The sequence below is a fragment of the Acanthopagrus latus genome, chromosome 13, assembly GCF_904848185.1.
Source record: "Acanthopagrus latus isolate v.2019 chromosome 13, fAcaLat1.1, whole genome shotgun sequence".
Taxonomy (NCBI): Eukaryota; Metazoa; Chordata; class Actinopteri; order Spariformes; family Sparidae; genus Acanthopagrus; species Acanthopagrus latus.
Genome location: NC_051051.1, coordinates 4303245 through 4321724, shown reverse-complemented (window position 1 = coordinate 4321724; position 18480 = coordinate 4303245). Strand labels below are relative to the sequence as shown.

Below are 18480 nucleotides of genomic sequence, written 5' to 3'. Positions count from 1 at the left end.
GCTCGTTTGTCAGGTTGCCGGGCGAAGACCATCCTTAACGCCAAGGACTGAAGAGTTTAGGTGGCTGTGATTAAGGTCACACGACACGTTATCATAGTCATTGGCTTTTCCTGCTGATGTAAGCCATCGGCGTGATGGAGGAGGCTCGTGGTGGTGTTAGACGCGGAGGAATCGATACCCTGCAAAAAGGATCTGGTTATCCGGGGGCTATCAGCGCGACTCTTTCTCGCACTGTACTAATTGACTGGAGATAGACCCCTTCAGGCGGCGGCACACCATTTCTCTGTTTAATGCAATCAGCCGTCTGCGGGGTTTGTTAGCTCTCCACCACCCTCGGCGTCTTCGCAGAGGAGCTTGAAGGATGGTCGTTCTCCTGTTGTCCCGCTCGCTCGCTCGAGGAGGAAACACTGATCACACTGAATGCATTTTGTCCTCAATCCTGCTGCCTCCGTCACCGCGAACAGATCGACTGAAGGTTATCGAACGCTTAATAACATCAAGGCCATTCCCACTGCAGTAGCATCTTATATCGAGGTCCCTGTATTAAGGCAATTGTAAGACACATGGTAACATCAGTAAGAAGCCGATGCGAATATTAATAACAGTATCTTAAACATATCAGTTCATTTACATTTTGGGGCATTTAGCAGACGCTTTTGTCCAAAGCGACTCACACTGATGGCGGTGGCTGCGATGCAAGGCGCCGACCAGCACATCAGGAGCAGTCTGGGGTTCAGTATCTTGCCCAAGGACACTTCGACATGCAGACCAGGGGAATCATAGATGCTTAAAGACATTAATAAAAGTCTTACATGTGTCTTATAATTGTTTATAACAGCATCGCAAACATATTTACTGACTTTTGCTTACCTAAGTTTTTAAGTAAGGTCAGTAGGGAGGTCTAGTCAACAAAAACAATAACAATCACCAGGTTGGTAAGCTGTTAATGTGTTGTAATGCTTCTACAGACAATCAGAAAAAAGTCACGAAGCTTTGAGTGAGCTGTGAGCGTTGGTTGTCGATGTAGCGAACTTTCTGTCTGCTGTGCAGCTAGCGATCCTCTCCCTCCTCTCTGTGTCACCACACGTGCACGACTCCTTTCTTTTTCTTCACCTGGCATGTTTGGTAGCTTAACCCGGAGCGCTGGGATTGTTGGCTTCACCTGTTCCACGACTGCAGGATCCTGCTCTCCTGCTCTGGGCAGGGATTTCAGGAAAATGTCTTTCGGGGAGGAAAGACTTGAGTCACTGACCAAACACTCTGTAATACTGATGGAATAAAGAGATATTCAACACTTCTTAAAAATAAAAAAATATCACTTAATGTCCTACAATCAAACCAGTAAAGCTGATGCTGTTATTTCACGTCATATTAACATCTAATGTTGTTAAGCATCATATCAAGACCTTCAAGGGTCCTACTGCCTATAAACTCATGTGTATTACAAGCACATTTATACAAAGCTATAACCATTTCACTGCTTGTCACATTTTCCATTAAAGAGATGCTTCTCTGTGCACAAGTAGTAGCGCACCGGTCTCGTTCAGACCCTGAGCAAACATATAAAACCCACATCTCATCACCTGTCTCCATTTGAGAGTGTGTGCGTGTGTGTGCGTGTGTGTGTGTGTGAATATTTGGGATGAGAACTAACTAATCATTTTAGCGAGGAGCTGTGTGCAGAGAGAGAGAAAAAAAAAAGAGAGAGATCCACCATGAAGCATTCTGGAGGAGGTTGGGAAAGAGGGGACATTAGTTATGCTAATTAAAAAAGATGGGAGTCGAAGAAATAAAAAAAAAAAGGAAGGAAAATTAAATGAAACTGAAAAAAGTAGAGCAGAAATTAAATCTGGGCTCAGAGCAAAAGTGAAAACAGGGAGCAGTGAAAGTGAAACACTCCGTCAGACGACATGCAGGGCTTTTTAGTTTTGCTGCAGATCCTTAAAGTGGCCACAGTGGGGGATGAATGGTGAAGAAAAGAGAATGACCCTCACACACTGCACGCCACGCAGGAAACTAAAACTCTGCCCGGTGATCAATCTCGGTGTCCTACTTGTTCTCTCACGTTTTTGTACCGTGCGAGCTGCACTTGGACTCTTTTCAGTTCTGACGGGATCCTCCGGTGATGCAAGTTTAATCTTTTTGGGTTTCTTTTTTTCTTTTCTCCCTGCGTCATTTCAATATGAAAGACAGTCTAATGATTTCTCTGGAGTAGTTGTCGTGAAGAAGGCACTTTTCTCCAGCCAGATTTATCACACACATTGTGTGTTTTCTTTTTTTTTTTTTTTCTTTTTTGTCATGTTTGTTTTATCGCAAGCTGTTTGCCTGAAGAGGCCTGGCTGCTCTCGTTGATACCGTTTGTCAGACATGTTTTAAGGCGCCGCTCTCTCTCTCTCTTCTTCTCTGTCTCTTTCTTTTTCTTTTTCTTTTGCTTTTGTTTCTAATCCTGCTCTGTGCTGCTACTGCTACTGTTAGCAGCATCAGACGCCAATCCAGCCTGGTTCTGCACGGATTGCAAAATATAATTGTCTCAGTTTCTGCACTCTCGATCTTTTTCGTCATGAATTTTTTTATCATGACCGTTTTTTGTTTTTTTTTTTCTTTTTCTGCATTCCAGATTTGTATGATGCAGATTGGAATTGACAGTACTGATAGTGTTAAAATGTCTCAAAAATAACTTCCAGCTAGCCACTGATGAATAGAGTATGTTAAGTTGGGTAATTTTAATATAATTGGTAAACTTTTTTTCTTTTCTACTTTTCTTTTCAGGAACCGTTTCAGGCTAACATGGCCAGGATTAAAGATCTGGTTAGGCTTTTGTTTTGTTCTTGTGTGTGTCGTGTCTCGTGGTGTTGCTTCTATTTCCTCTTTATGAGTTCAAATGGAAGTATTGTTGAGTCTGGTGCTTCGCTCCTGACAACTTTTTACTTTACTGCCTTCTTTCATTTCAGAGGAGAGAATCCGCCACTCTGTCCAAAAAGGCCAACAACACCTTCAACATCGTCGGGACCACCTACGCCATCAACGTGGCCAAAGACCAGGGCTTGACGACCGTCTCCAAGAGCGCCGGCGGACCGTCCACCAAACACCCCTATCTCCACAAAATGGACGACCCGTACACGGAGGCCAAGAAGTCCTACAACCGCGTCAGCAAAGTGGACAAGATATCGCGCATCATTTTCCCAGTTCTGTTCTTCATCTTCAACCTGGGCTACTGGGCCACATACGTCAACAGAAAGCCGGCGATCATGAAGGCCAACAACCTAAACTGAATCTGACTGAAGTGTAAGGCTTGATCTGTGTGATTTCTTTGGAGGGTAGACAAGTTTGCGGGAGGCCAAGTCATCTTACATCTTATCGTGTGTGTGTGTGTGTGTGTGTGTGTGTGCGAGCGAGCGAGCGCGTTTCGTGAGCTTTTTCTTGAGAGTTTGATATTTTGCACGTCTGTATAGATGGAAGGCAAATTTTAAACACATAGTGTAGATTCACATATAATAGAGGACGTCGGAGGGGAGCACATTCTCACATCAGACTGTGTTTGTGTAGCGTTTCTTTCCTTCCCCACCACACACACACACACACACACACACACACACACAAACACACACTTATCTCTGGCCCTGTTCGCCGTCGTGAGTAACCCCCGTGTTCCTTCGCCGTATCTTGATTGCTTGCTGTTTTCGTAGAGTAGTCGAAAAATGTGTTTCCACTATGTTTTGACATGTTTGCGCTTTGCTTATAATAAGTTAGAGCGAGCATGCCCGTCGAAAAGTTTTTTTTTTTTGTTGTTGTTTTTTATTTTTTTTCCGCCATCGTAGCTCATTACCGGCGATAAGGTTTTGACACATCCGTCGAGTTAAACCACATGCATGCACGCACGCACACGGATACACAGTGACGCATCAGGGAGAAGAAAAAAAAAAAAACGCCAGTGGAGCAATTCGTCGTCGGCGTCGTCGGTTGCTGTACTGTGCTCCATTAGCTGGGGGCAGCCTGTATAGTTCCATAGGAACATCATTAATAATCGTCACTGTCTGGCCTTCAGCTCGTGCTGAATCTCAACAGACCCGATGCGGTATCATCTGGAATTGCTTTCGCGTCCCGTGGGGCTGCCCGGACATTTTCTAGTCCAGTGGCTCTTATTGTTTAAACTGGCTGGGTTATGTTCAATGACAGAGAAGCCATGTGCCTTGGTGAATACACACATGATTAAAAAAAGAAGAAAAAGGAAAGAAGAGGGGGGAAAAAAAAGGCTTTGTCATGCTCACACCTGCATTTTACAGCACACCACACGTATATATGCACAAACAGTCTGTGTGTATATTACATGCAAACTGGTGTTCACAGGCTCCGTGCACTACAGTATGCGGCTGCAGCCCCCCACCTCCACCTCCACCTCCACCTCCACCCTCCCGCGGGCACGAGCACCCGGTGTAAAATCGCCCATTAGTGTGGAAGGTTAACAGAGCTCTCAGCCTGTGAAGAAGACGAAGCGAAGCGATTACAGGCTCCAGCGTCGTCCACAACAATTATCATGTGCTTTTCTGTTTTGGCTCATGACGCGGCGTCTCTGTGAGCCGAGCGGTCGAAACAAATTACCACCATTACCTCAGACTGAAGTCTAATTCTGCACCACGGTTTATTATTCATTTACCGCGAAAAATGCAAAGAACACTTTACACATCCGATCCTACCAGACGCTCTCATTTATTTCATTATACTTCTTTTGTTTCCCTTTGCATCGGTCACCGTAGATATTTTATTTTTTGGCTCCGTTATGATTTCTTTCTGCATTTCTGCCACATCATGAACCAGATTTTGATTCATGTACTTTTTGCCCTTTTTATACCAGATTGTGTACAGTACATTGGTGTTGATTTGATTCGTCTACATATGCTGTACTGGTTTTTTTTGGTTTTTTTGTGATTGACGTAGACAAGACAAGGCCAACATGTCAACAGTCATACAGTACTTCAGAAACAAACGTCGGAGACACTGTCGTCACTGGAGAGCGTCACACTGCAGAATGCTGCCAAATCAATAAGTCGACTGCCTGATTTATCCAACAACACGTTAATGAACAGAATTGAACTGTTGTTGATCAAACCGATCATCTTTCAACACGTTGCAGAATCGTCTCCAGCTGACGTGAAGGTCTCCAACTCTCATTTTGTTGAAGTGACATCTGTATTTTTGTTATGTGTGAATTTGATACGTGATTATACAGATGTTTTTTGTTTTGTTTTTTTTTTGCACTCTGGATATTTTTTGCTTAAGTATAGACTCAGATTGGCCGCTGTACTTTAGACCCTAACACGCCGTGGATTTCTTTAAAAACTGTATCTTCAGTGGTAAAGCATAGGAGAAAAATGTGTTGTGGCCTCTTTACAAAGGTGTGTTGATAACACGAAACATGTATAATGTATCAGTCATAGGTTAATGCATGACAATCTGTACACGTGTCTGTCTGCAACCTCCGATAATGGTGTTTGTCACACTGAAATAGGGCTTAGGATCAATGTTTCTGTAGTTCATCCCAGTTACTCATCAATTACCTGCTCATATCCTCGGCAACATCTGCATAAACGCACTTAAAATCCAATTATTTGTGCATATTGATGTGATGCTAATGATTTGCGGCTGGCACAGACTTCTGAAAGTGTTTTTCACCCTCATTTGGTAGCACACAGATTTTTAGGGTTTAATTCAGCGACTCTACAGCAAATCTCAGTTTCAAATAATAAAATACAAAATTAGGGGGGGAGAAAAAAAAAATCTGGTCGGGAGATGCACGACTGCACAAACTAGCATTTCACATTCAGGTCACATTCTGACTTGTAATTGCAGGTTTCAGCTTAGATGCAACAAATTGAAGGCTGATCATTTATTTATCTTTTTAATTATTCTTGAAAAACTGAACAAATGAACAACAGATTAGATTTATTATTAATTTCATTGTCATTAAACCGCTGCGGCGGGTCGTATCGTCTCACCGGCTCCACTCGTGCAGTGTTTTCAAATTATCTGACAGATTCTTTTAAACCATAACAACGAAATGAAAACACGTATTAAGAAATCTTCCCGAGAGTCTTTAGAGGACATACTGTTCGCTTCAGCCCGAGTGAAGAGCTCCTGGTGAACCAATTTTCATATTCAAACAACACACACTTTATAACCTCAAACAATGACCAGCCTGTCGTGATAAATCATGACACTAAACTCTGGAGGAGGTTTGTGAGGAGCTCATTAAATTTTTATAGCCACACCAAATTACAAATCAGGTGGATGTGTCCCCGCTTTCTTTAACACCTCCTCATATCTTTCTGCAACAACACTCACACAGTTCAGCTCTGGCAGAGTATCTGTTTTGTCTCTGTCTCTTCCCCGGACGTGATTTTTGATCATTTCGTCTCAAACGAACTGATTCATGAGCTCACACACATCAGCTGAGGGCGTATCCAGCCTGCTGGCTGCTGCTAATTCAGGATCTGATGACACAGAGCGCTCATGTTTATGCATGATTCCTCTGAGTAATGTGATGGAGGTACTGTAGGTAAGTAGTTGTGAGAGGGAGCAGCCGCTGAATATTTGAGCTGCCTTTGTGAAATAACTTGCCCCGGAGACAGTCGTCCTCCACACACAACCTCCTCCGTCATAAATACCACGAACATGCTCGGCCGCCTCGAGCCGGCTGATATGAGCACTAGCTTGTGTAATGTGGTGACCAAAGATGCATTAACATGTCAGCTTCATGTGTGCAGGGACTGTTTTAATAGTCTAAAAAAAAAAAAAGCAATGTAATCCTCACACGGTGAGGAGGGGGTTGAGATAAATCACCCCTTACAAGTTATATAATCAAAGTAAGTTTGGTCAGTATTTTTACTTTTTCATGACTGAGACAATATCAGAAAAAAATGTAAAATGGTTTACCAGGAGATTTTATTTGTTTCTTTACTCCTAAATGTACCATTTTGGAACCAGCCTCCAGTATAAAGCCTCGACAACTGCTCTTCTAAACGCTTCAAAATGAAAAATAGGATTCAGCTTAAAAAAAAAGGGTCCAGTGTCGAGCAGTCTAATTATACTTCCAGTGTATAATTACCTGCAACTGTGTCTGTGTCACAGCAGAATGAACCTTTTGTATCTATAGCAGGAAGGAGTCCACTGTCCTGTTTTCTACAGTTGCCCAGAACGGACAAACATAGCAGCGGCTCTCCAGAAGCCTCTTTTAGAAGAGGCGGGTGAGACGAGGAGTATTCAGGTGATTGCATTCTGTAAACTCACCTCTAGATGTCACTAAATCCCACACAGAGAACCTTCATAGCAAACTTGAGATAAACAACTGGCCGTAACTGCGACCAGGTAGTTTATTAAGCGTTCATTTTAAATGTTGTGTGTGCTTGAAATGATTCGGTTTAGCAAAAACATCTTTATGCTCTCTGTCTTTAATAAATACGACCTGTAGATCTCGACAGCTCGCGATCGACGCTGCTGCTCCTTGTAAAGTTGCAGGATTTACCTTTTTTTAAATATATATAGTCACGTATCTTGTGATATGTGATTGTGTATCTGTGTGTTGCAATAAAAAAAAAGAGGGGGGAAAAACACTTCCAGAGCCACAGAACCACAAACTCTGCACTCTGCAGCAGAAGCTACAGGCAGACTGACAGCCACAGCAAAATAATCATGCAAAAAACAAAGAGAGATTGGTTGATCAACTTTAACTGTGAAAGAAAGAAATTGTAAGATGTGAGCATGAATGCATGTACATCTGGCATCTTATGTCCAGAGTTTGTGGTAATTCAGGAATGTGATGAACATCTGTGTTCCTGAGGGGGTTCTGCTGAACCAGAACTCGGCTGTATTGTTGCCATTTAGGGCCGGTTAGGATTGTGTGATCCATGTGGTAAATATTTTCCCCTCACAGGGCCAGAGTTAACGTCAAAGCAGAAACACGTCATCCTATAAGATAAAGTATATTAAGAGTATATCACCATAGGAATATATATTTATGCTATTCAATCAGTACGGCATTAAATATTATATGTTTTATACGACGTAACCTCCGCAGCATCGATGCAGATCTCTTGATGGGTAGAAAAGCCGTAGACAAATAGAGAAACTGATACTAATTATTATAAACTAAATGGCAACAATTCTAATTGCTCAGAATAGTGTTACCAAGTTGTGAATTTGTAGATATTGTGGAATCAATTCAATAGGTTTTTTTTGTTTTTTTTTTGTGAATATTGATATGTCACGTCAATTTATTTTTACATCCGATAAATACCGCTGTCTGACATGGAGCGCCGTGACACGACGTGTTACGGCGTTGTTGTTTTTTTTTCAACAGACCTACAGTAGAGATAATACTCATCGAGCTACTTACTACGACAAGATTCAGTACCTTGTGTGCACTTTTCAGAAAACCTAACTGTGAATTAGCAGCTGTCTGCAAGCAGAGTTGTACACACTGTGTTCTCTCTCCAGCAATTTCACTGCATGTCCCTCCGCATCGGGAGATCAAACACTTCCTCCACAAAGACAGCTCCGGGAACATGGTGGACTTTGTGTTTTCGTTGGGGGGGGAAGTCGCTCTCTACAGTGTACGCTCAGTGACTTGGACTCTTGTATGTTGCCCTCTCTCGTTCATGTTCTTACTGTATGAGATGTAGTGAATGGAAATGAGGATTAAAAGGACGTTGTATTTTGTCTTGGCGTTATTAAGCCGACTCTTGGTCGCGTTGGAGACTCAGAAGGGTTTTAAACATTCACCCTCGGCGGACTCGTCCGATGTTTCCTGTCGGAGTGTTTGTGTGTGCGTGGAAGTTGTTGAGTTTGTTTGTTGGTGTTGACACTGATTTGTTACGGATGGGAGAAAAAAAAAACTGGCAGTGCAGCGTGAGGACATCCGACAGGGAACAGAACATTCAAATGAAAGCGCGGCCAATCAGAAAGTGTCTCGTTATATTTCTGTCAAGTTTGGCAACACGTGCACCTCAAAAGTCAGGACTGCTGTAGATCACACATTCATCCCAAAAGGTATTTAAGAGATCAGGATTGAGTCTTTCTTTCAAATCTGCTCATATTCAATTCCTGCCTTTAAACACTTAATAAAAACTGGAGCGGTCGGTCGAAGAGTGCAGCCGAACAGTGACGGTGAACTTTGACCAGAAGTTGCTGCAACAATTCATCCATTTGACTAGAAACTAAAAACAGCAAATCCTCAAATCCTCTCTCTGTGAGAAAACAAACTGCCAGAAATTCCCAGCAAGCTTTGCTTTTTGTAGTATCAATAATATCCACAATATCACCATCTCATCCCAGGATTTTCCACACTGCAGTTGGAACAGATACGTAGGGAGTGAAAGTGTGCACGGAGCGGTGAACGAAGCAGAGGCGTTACAAAGTGAGAATGAGTGAGCGTCGTCAATAAGCAAGGCGCTGAAGGTTACCGTGGCCGCCTGGCTGCGGTCCAGTCCCGACTGCCCCTGTCGGTGCCTTCCACTGCACAGGAAATGGCGTTATGTCTGAAGCTAAAGTGCCTCATTTTTCTCAGCACGCTGGGGGAAAATACACTCTCTTAAAGCTCCCCGCTCGGACATATAAGGTTGTTTTCTTGCTTGCGCTCGCTGTGATGAATGAAACAATCCATTATATATTTACAGGCTTCTGTTCGGACCAGCTCGAGCACCGTACAGTCCTGTTTTTGTGTTCTTGTGAGCCGCACGACCGTTGTGCTCATTCGCCCGAAGCGCAGCAAAAAATGAGACATATTGAGAGAGTTTGGTCACAACGAGATTAAAGAGCTGCACACATTGGATTTTAAGTCCGGTTGAAGGCCGTTTTCTACGGGGATAATAGCTCCGCTTGAACAACATCCAGGATGGAAGTGAATGAATGAATCACTGACTTCAATACAAATCACTGGATCATAGAAGATGGAGATTTAAAACATTCAGCTATTCACTATCAATGTATGATGTCGGAGCAAAAACAGAAAAACCTGGTTAAAAAAAACAATGTTTCTTAAGCAGCAGCCTGCCTTCACCGGACGTCTGCAGCAAAATGCCACGTTACACAAGTCGTTTTGCATCTGCAAGTTTAAGTGCTGCAATTGTTTTAAGTGTTCAAACTGATCACCGCAGTCATCACAGACGGCAGCACTAAACATCTAATTTATGTTTTCTGCACCGACCGTCTCATTGATGTGCAAAACAGGGTGAGAGGGAAGAAAAGACGCTGATATCTGATCTCTGCTGACTTATGAGGTCGGCGCCGGCCGATCCTGCCAGACATAAAAGATGCTCCCTCTTTGTTTATTAACCTCCGTTCACCGTTGTTCTAAAAGCGTCCACCTTTCTAGTGCTGCGGATTATTTGTGGGGCTGCTGACAAACTGCCTCCGACCTCTTTGCCCAGACAACGCTCTCCTTCTTCACGGCGAATAAAGATTCAGCACTTTCATCTGTCCGTTAGCGGAGTGTTTGGTGAAACAGACGACGGAGTTCATGAAAAAAACATTCAGAGAGACAACAACAACAACAAAAAAGCTCAAAGACGTCCAGTTGTTGCTGTGCGGTCCGACGTGAAGCCGGTCAGGGAGTCTTGCATCTCGCAGACATGGGAGGGCACTTGTAATGTAGTTCACAGGTGCAGAAACGTGTCTTAACATCACATGGAAAAGATCAATGGTTGCTACTTTGGCGCGTGAGCCCCGGCAGTTTCCTGCAAGCAAAACACACACCGAGTTCACCATTCTGCAGAAATAAAGAGGTGGTGATGATGATTAATTGTGAAAGTGTTAATCGGGATGTGGAGCGTTCAGAAAATGTGTCTTTAACCACAGTTTGGGACACGATACAGTGACAGGGCAGCCTAGGTGTCAGTTTGTAAGGCCGAAAAGAAAAAATACGGGAGGAGGAGGAACGCACCGACTGTTAATCATCGAGCGATATGAGACTGTTCACTGGCTTTTGGGTGACGTGTAAATAAAAGGTTGTTCGAGGGATTAAAGAGGGAGGCTGTGTTCTTTGATCGGCTGCATGTAAACAGGAACATTAGCTGAATATTCATGTTCATCAGCCACGTAAGCGCCGTTAATTGGAATAAGAGCCAAAGAATGAAACGTTTTGTACATGTACTCAACAACAAACAACACCACGTGGCCCTGGACCTGAAAAACACAAAAAAAGGGAACTGAACTGATCTGGGATCAGCTCATACGCAGCGACAAACACACTGTCAACTGTGCAGGTAAAACTTAAACTAGACCAAATCATATTAGACTTGTTAAAAAGAAAGAAGTGGCTTGAAGCAGGTAATTTCCGGCTTATGATGACCTAAAGTGCGCAGTTATGAGTTTAACTTGAGCAGTAAGTGTAACAGCAGCTGTAAACTACGGCACAGACGCTCAGCCCCTCAGATGTAATTATTGAAATTAGTGAAAGGAAGCCGTCACATTAACCCTAATTACTTTGAGCTGATATATGCTTCTAATGCTGAGCTGAGTGTGAAAGAAAAAAAAAAAAAAATGTGGATGTGACGGTCGGCCGTGTGCCACAAAAAAACCTTGAGTTTGCCGTGAAAGCCGACGTTACAAGGAAATAATTACGTGAGCGAATCGACGCTGAGCGGGACAGTCGTCACATTAACATCACAAAAGCCATAAAACCTGCAGTGTTGACCCTCTAACAGAGACCTCGTCTCTGCTGAGACGCAGTCAAGGTCTCCCTGAAAAGAACCAGAGAGGAAGCTAAGAGGAGAATATTCAAGCGCGTTTCAGCTAATGCTTCCTACATTTAAGCACTCGTAACTCACCTGTGTCATCATAATGCATCTTCTTTCACATGGCGACTGAGAGATACACGGACACAACTAGAGCTTCACGCTACGTTAAAGGGAAACGATAGAAGCAGTACAGCAGAAATTAAAAGTTAGCAAGTCTCGGCAGCCAGCAGGACAGGTGAACCCCACATCCAGCTTCAGACCTACAGGACCAACAACTATTACTGTGTCTCAGCCACACGATGTTGCCATTTTCTCTCTTTCTCGCTTCTTTTTTTGGGTGCACAGAGAGTCTCGGGATATGTGAGGCCATGAAGGATAGTCAAATGAAGCCAAATGTTAATTTAAATTCCCCATGTAAAGTCCAGTTGGACCACTTGACCATCTGCACCCTCGGATACGACCAGAAAACACATTAGTCCAAGTCATTACAGGACATTTTGGTTTCCTCTCCAGGAGAAACCAAATGTGATGTCAGATGCATCCAAACCAGTCCGACCATGTAATTTAACATTAATACAAATTTATATATGTAGGTCATAACTCACGGCACCACTCGCTCTCTTACCGTGTCGACAAATATGTAATTTAGGGAGCAGCGACTGAGGCGAACCTCTCCGCCTGTCACGTTCTGTAAAAAATCAAATGGAAACATTTTAACATGATCTCTCTGGAGATTTCTTGTCTTTGGATTAGAGTCTGTCTGACAATGCGGAGTGACATTTAATGAGTCAATCATCGTCCAACTTCTAAAAGCCTGACCTTCATCCCCATTGTGTCTCTGACAGCCACATGTAAAGCTCTACTGTCGTCTTTAATCGCAGCCTTCGTATCGAGCAAGTCAGTCCTCTGGAGCCGTTCGTCCTCGGTGTCGTCTCCGACCGCTCGCTCCAGTCGGCTTCTGTCTGCGGCTTCAACCACACGGGTGATTTCTTTGCAATTGAACCATCAGGGTCCATTTCACCAGTGCAGTCTCTTCTAGGTCCAGCTTCCTCCGAGACTTGACATTATTCTTTCAGCCACTTGTCATTTAGACAAGTGAAATAACCTTTAATTAATCCAGAGAGAATCCGTGGAAGACGGCGTCCCTTAGAGTTTTGATGTCGTCCGTACCAGAATTGTCCCGGGTTTTACAGGTGATACCTCGCCTGAATGTTAACAGCATGTCAGAACAGTAACAGTGTGAGTCATTGTCGAGTCTTGTGTGTTTTATCGTGTCCTTTCCCCTGTCAACACAGACATCCAGCGTTGTTTACTCGGCTTCTTCTCCCTGCAGGGCCCCTCCTCTTTGATGACACCTTGTAATATTAGCAAATTAACTGAAGCTCGACTCAGTTCGGCGGTTTTCCACCGAGCGAGGTCCCGCCGGCCCCCCAGTGCACGCTGCTTTCCAACGATTAGTTCAGGTACTGGAAGCGAACAGTCACTTTGGCCTGAAGGGTTTGGTTTGGGGGGGCGGCAGGCTTTTGTAGCTTTGTTGATAATGAGGTTTCTTCTTTTGTGTACGAGTTGAAAATGTCTGCATTCATGTCAACATATCCTCATTCTAGAGAAAAAGTAATGCATGTTAATCGAATCAAATCAAGTTGCCTTGTAGGTTCAGTCTGTTCGAGCAGGAACTGTAAGTGTCTCACGATGCGTAACTAAGGACAAAACCTGAAAGACTTTCGAGTTTGATCTATTTAGAGGACTTTCCAGCTCAAGTAAATCAAATAAACACATATCTTTATTGTAATGGGACTGTTCACCCCAAAATCAATGCATATTTGTATACAAAATATTAGAAAACTCAACAGTAATGTGTCTTTCCAGAAACATAACAACACTGTTATTCAAAATAACGTAAAGGACCTTTTGTGCTGCTCAGTTTCAAGTCAACTGTTTTCTTTCTGCATCACCCACCAGAAGCGTGTATCAGCTTCACGGACAAGAGTCGAGCTAACTAAGCTAGCTAGTATTGCAGCAGCACTCTTTAAGTGAAACTCTCACCAAAAAGCAACCTAGGCTTTATTTGTGAATGTATATGAGTCAAACCTTCATGTAAAAGCATAATCATGACGAAACAGGCACTTTTAAGATTTACCGTAGTTTTGTTTTCGGGTCAAGCTCATTTTCAGTGGTACAGGCGCTTTTATGCTAGCATCAACATCTCTATTTTTAAAACCGTAAGAAGGCTCGAGACAACATGAAACTTTGCTCGTAGTGTCACCAGGGTCTCTACACATGAACACCAGCATTGAGAACATCGTTTGTGTACACAGAGTTTACCAAAAAGAACATTTTTGAACAACTCACGTTAGCAGATGCTTGTTCCACTAGCCGTCGTCATGGGGTCTGGGCTGCCATGACGACGGCTAGCGGAACAAGCTACCGCTAAGATGACTTAAAAGTGCCTCTTTCGTCGTAATTGCATGTGGCGAGTGTTTTTGCTTTAATGGCGAGGGGGTTTGATCACATGTGGAAATTAGCCAGTAAAAAGCAAACAACTGTTTGTGTTTCAATCCTGAGTGTAGCCCCCCCCGTTTTTTTTTTTCCTCAGATGACTGTGTTTGATGGTTTGTCATTTTGCATGCCTGGGAAGAGATCGCCTCATAAACGTCGATGACTTCTCAAGCGTGCGAGAGCAGACCGGCTGGTCCAAAAACACTGCGATGAGGCTTTTCACTCTGCTGCCGGGACAGGCGCAGGCCCTCGGTGGCTCCAGACTGTGGCCGACTAACAAACGGGTCTGGAAATAAATAACGTTGTGACCCGAAGAAAAGGACAAAAGTTTACTTGCACACTTAATTTGAAGAGGAGACACTCGATTCACACTGTAACTTCTGTGTTGGATTCACTGAGTCATAGCAGCATAGACGAATCTTGGACCCGGTAATAAATCTGCCTGACTCCCGTCTCCAGGAGTTCAATTTTCAAATTCCACCCATGATTTTCAGCTTAGGTTATGCCATCGATTAGAGAGTTAAAATTGGACCGTGTTGGCATGTTTCTCGAGCCGTTAGCACACTCGACGGTGCTGGATTAGCCGTGGAGTGGAAACAGCTCCGATGCCCCGCAGTCAGTATGGGGTATCCTCGTGGTGGAAAACAAGTCGACAGCTGTACTCGTCCTCGGGAAGATAACCCAGCACGAGCGCAGAAAGAAAAGGCAGAGGGAAGAAGAGCAGACATTTTATAAAGGTGATGAGAGAAAAATGAAATGCAGCATATTGGAGGTAATAAGAAAATGGACTGGTGCTGAATTTTAATACTTCCAGCTCCTTCCGTGGCTTATTAGAGTGGCTGGAGGATTAGATAGCAATAAGAGGAATTGCATTAACATATAACCTTCTTTCTTTTTCCCCCCCCACGCTGCAGATGTGTGTTGGTCTTCGCCTGTCACCATGTGGACTGTGGTGTCTCCAGCCCCGTCTGGTCCAACACATTATTCTGATGTGCTTAAGTGGAGCGATGCAGGAAGTCCAGCTTCGGTGGTGACAACTACTTGAGTTTGGTTTTTTTATTGTCTGTGTGCCTGGAGTCAGCCCACATCACGTCTCCTGATAGATGATACCCCGACATACTTACCCGTGCAACTCCCCTCCTCAAAGTCCCCCTCCTCCTCCTCTGTTACCTCCCCCAGGAGATGCATGGATGAGCAAGCTTATTCTCCTCGTGGGGTGTTCCCCATGCATGACTGATGCTGAGATTAATATCCTTGACTGATTCCTGCTCCGCGGTGAGGAGAGGAGGAGGCCTATCACAGCACAGCCGCCCCCTCAGGAGTCCATTGATTTTCGCACCGTTCTGACAAACATGAACCTCCTCAGCCCACAAAATACTTTATTTGTTGTCCATTTAGATGCCGTCTCCTCCGGCCCAGCTGTCCACATCTGCTTTCTTGTTGTTTTTTTTCTTTTTTAGCTCTGTTTGTCCCACGTCTCTGTCAGCTGCACGGTATTTACTGCTAATCGCATCCACTTTAGGAATTAGTATGTAAATGTATGCAACATGAGAGTGATGCAACTATAAAAAGGAATACGAATCTGCATACGTAGTCTCAAACATGTGTTGATTTATTTATGGTTATTTGTCGTGCATCGCTTAATAGTTCTGTAGCAGCTCTAATCTTCCTGCAGTCCAGCCGCAGAAAGAAAAGATTTAATCAATATTTCATAAAAGTTTAAAGATCAGCATTAAAGAAACAAACAATCAGAACAGTTGCAGGGAGCATAGTGAAATAAATGGAAGCAGAATAAAAGCACAAACATTTCTGATTAGCTGTAACTGGCTTGAATTAATTAATGTATGATGTCCCAAATGTGGTGAGGCAGCTGCAGAGTCAGCTCGGCTTCCTCTCCCTCATGCATGTTCAATGTGAAAATGATACTATGACACTAAAATACTATTTTGCAGTCCTTAATATTAAGATGATATCTTAAAAGGTTCTGATTTGCAGTGAAGCGCTGCCTTCTCTCTGAATACATCCTCCTAGTGAGCAGTGAAAGCTGGAACACACATAGAAACATCGCCCCCTGCTGACACTCGCTCATCCCTTCAGAAAGAGAGAGCTGCTCTGCAGCAGGATTCAAATTCAAAATACCAAAAATTCATTTTGCAGAGAGGGTATATATTTTAGCGTTTGGTGTCTGGAGCGCATAAGCTTACAGTGCAAAGTGCAGACGTTACAGACGGCGCTTGACAAGTGTGAGACAGGATTTTGTGCATCTCTTTTTCATGTGTGTTTGTGTCAGACTTAATCCCTTTTTTATATTCGAACAGCAGGGCTGATTCAGTTGTGACAACACTTGGCTCATATTTTTTTGTGCAGTATAGAGAGAGCCGCAAACCAGCTTTGAATCCTAATGCTTTTTTTGGGGGGGGTGTTTGACTCAGAGCTTTAAAAATACTGACGCGCCACACTGTGTGAGCTCCAAAACTGCCTTTTTTTTTTTCCTTCAGGACAATTTGTCTTAATTATGGATAATAATTAAGATACCTACAGTCGATGTCTGATCCCCAAAACATGCTAAACAGTCGTCTCACGTCGTCTTGCACCTCTGCTGGGAGGAGCAGCAGCAGCAGGAAGAGATCCTTCGCCTGTATCAAATCTGACAGAAGTAGAACATTTTGCTTTTCTGAAATGAGAAAAGTTGACATCATACCTGCGTGCAGGAGTTACAGCTGAACATACTCTTGAATCCTGATCTCATGTATTGAAGTCAGTGAACCAGGGAAAACCTGTTATGTTATTTTTGTTTTATGTATTTGAATTTCAGTTGGAGACTTGTTGTTGCCCAGTGTGAGGATTTGAATAGGTCTGATGAGAAGATAAAACATGGCAGCTGACAGGTTGTGTTTCCATATTGCGGATAAAAGCAGTCCATCTCATCGGATCAGGACTCTTTAGCACTAATTAATGCCAAAAGTTAACAACTGCATCAGAAGAGCAGCTTTATAACATGTTGGTGAGGGAACCTTCAACTCCGAAACAGTTTCAGTAATATAGTTTAACTGCTGTAAATCAAACTATTTCTCATATTTGTTCCTGACTGGAAGTGATTTGAAATGTACCCTCGACAAAAGCAACTTCATCACTGATTGTCAGCTACAGGACAATGAATTAATAGTTCGTGTGGATGGGAATGGTCACTTTAAAGGTACCCTGCTGGGAAAAATAACCAGCATAGACCAGCACCAAAACACAACATATGCTGGTCTTGCTGGTCAGCATATGTTGTGTTTTGGTGCTGGTCTGTGCTGGTTTTTCCAGCCGGGTAGGGAAGCACCTGGACAGGCTGCGGCTAACTGGTTAGCATGCTAACTTCACTAGATATCATGATGTCAAAACTGTTATTTTGTTATTTTAGTTTAGTTTTGATTGTTTTCAATTAAAACCTTACATATTGCACATTTAGGTAAGAGAAGGATGCACAGAGCTAAAATTGCAAAATAATGCAAAATAACTCTGACAACAGCAAAAGTGCAATAACAAAATGAACAATAACAATCACCATAAGGCTGTAAAACATGTAACTAATGTACATATCACCTCACTTTAAATGCAGCACAGGATACAGATACAGAAAACAAACTGCATACATATAAAGCAATATACATAAACATCATTTACAGCCTTATTGCCAGCAAAATAAGTTGGTACAAATGGATGTTGAAGTGTGGCAAGAATATAATTTGCATACTGCTGTGCAATCAAACAAGTCCCCTCAAGTGTTTCTGACATCAGGGTACAGTTGCACTTTTTTTTTTTTTTTTGAGAGAATAAATATCAAAAATGATGCATTCCTCTCTGGAGCAAAACTGAAGCTAATGTTGAAGCTGACAGCTTTTCGGTGGGTCGAGCTGTCAGAAGTACAGTATGCATACTTCTCCATACTCCACAGGCACTTATCTTCTGCTGTCTGCTGACGAACGATGCCGGCTTGAACCTACACGAGCAGACAGGAAGCTGTGCTGCTGCTCTCCTCCCTGCCCAGCTGTTCTTTCTCCTCCAGTCTTCAGTTAATTGGCCTTTTTTTTATTTTCCACCAGACCTGAAGGGGCTTGTTTTTGCTAAGTTGCTCCTATCTGACAGTTTGTTACTTGAGGAGTTCAGTGTCTGGAGCCAGGAGGCCGGATCTCTATTTATCCCGCAGGATCAGGTGCCGGGAGGCCAGTTGATCTTTAGCCCTCTCTCTGCTCCCTGGACTTGTTAG

At 43.3% G+C, this 18480-nt stretch overlaps 1 protein-coding gene and 2 long non-coding RNA genes across 4 annotated transcripts in view; 2 read left to right on the top strand and 1 right to left on the bottom strand.

Annotated features, from left to right (window-relative positions):
- The window catches only part of gabra3 (gamma-aminobutyric acid type A receptor subunit alpha3), a 94216-nt gene extending 85485 nt beyond the window's left edge, over window positions 1–8731 (top strand). Inside the window, exons 10-11 of one of the 2 annotated variants that reach the window (XM_037120651.1) lie at window positions 2770–2808; window positions 2952–8731. In XM_037120651.1, coding sequence (XP_036976546.1) covers window positions 2770–2808; window positions 2952–3272 — 360 coding nt within the window. In that variant the 3' untranslated portion in view covers window positions 3273–8731. The remainder of the gene's footprint in view (window positions 1–2769; window positions 2809–2951) is intronic. The other variant, XM_037120652.1, reaches the window with a different exon arrangement.
- On the bottom strand, window positions 948–14124 carry LOC119031877. The gene is made up of 3 exons (XR_005078733.1): window positions 14082–14124; window positions 12355–12417; window positions 948–1221 (listed from the first exon to the last, which is right to left on the bottom strand). It is a non-coding gene; the product is annotated as an uncharacterized LOC119031877 (long non-coding RNA).
- On the top strand, window positions 12453–15800 carry LOC119031878. Its single transcript, XR_005078734.1, has 3 exons — window positions 12453–13192; window positions 14326–14965; window positions 15143–15800. It is a non-coding gene; the product is annotated as an uncharacterized LOC119031878 (long non-coding RNA).
- Window positions 15801–18480: the final 2680 nt, after the last annotated feature.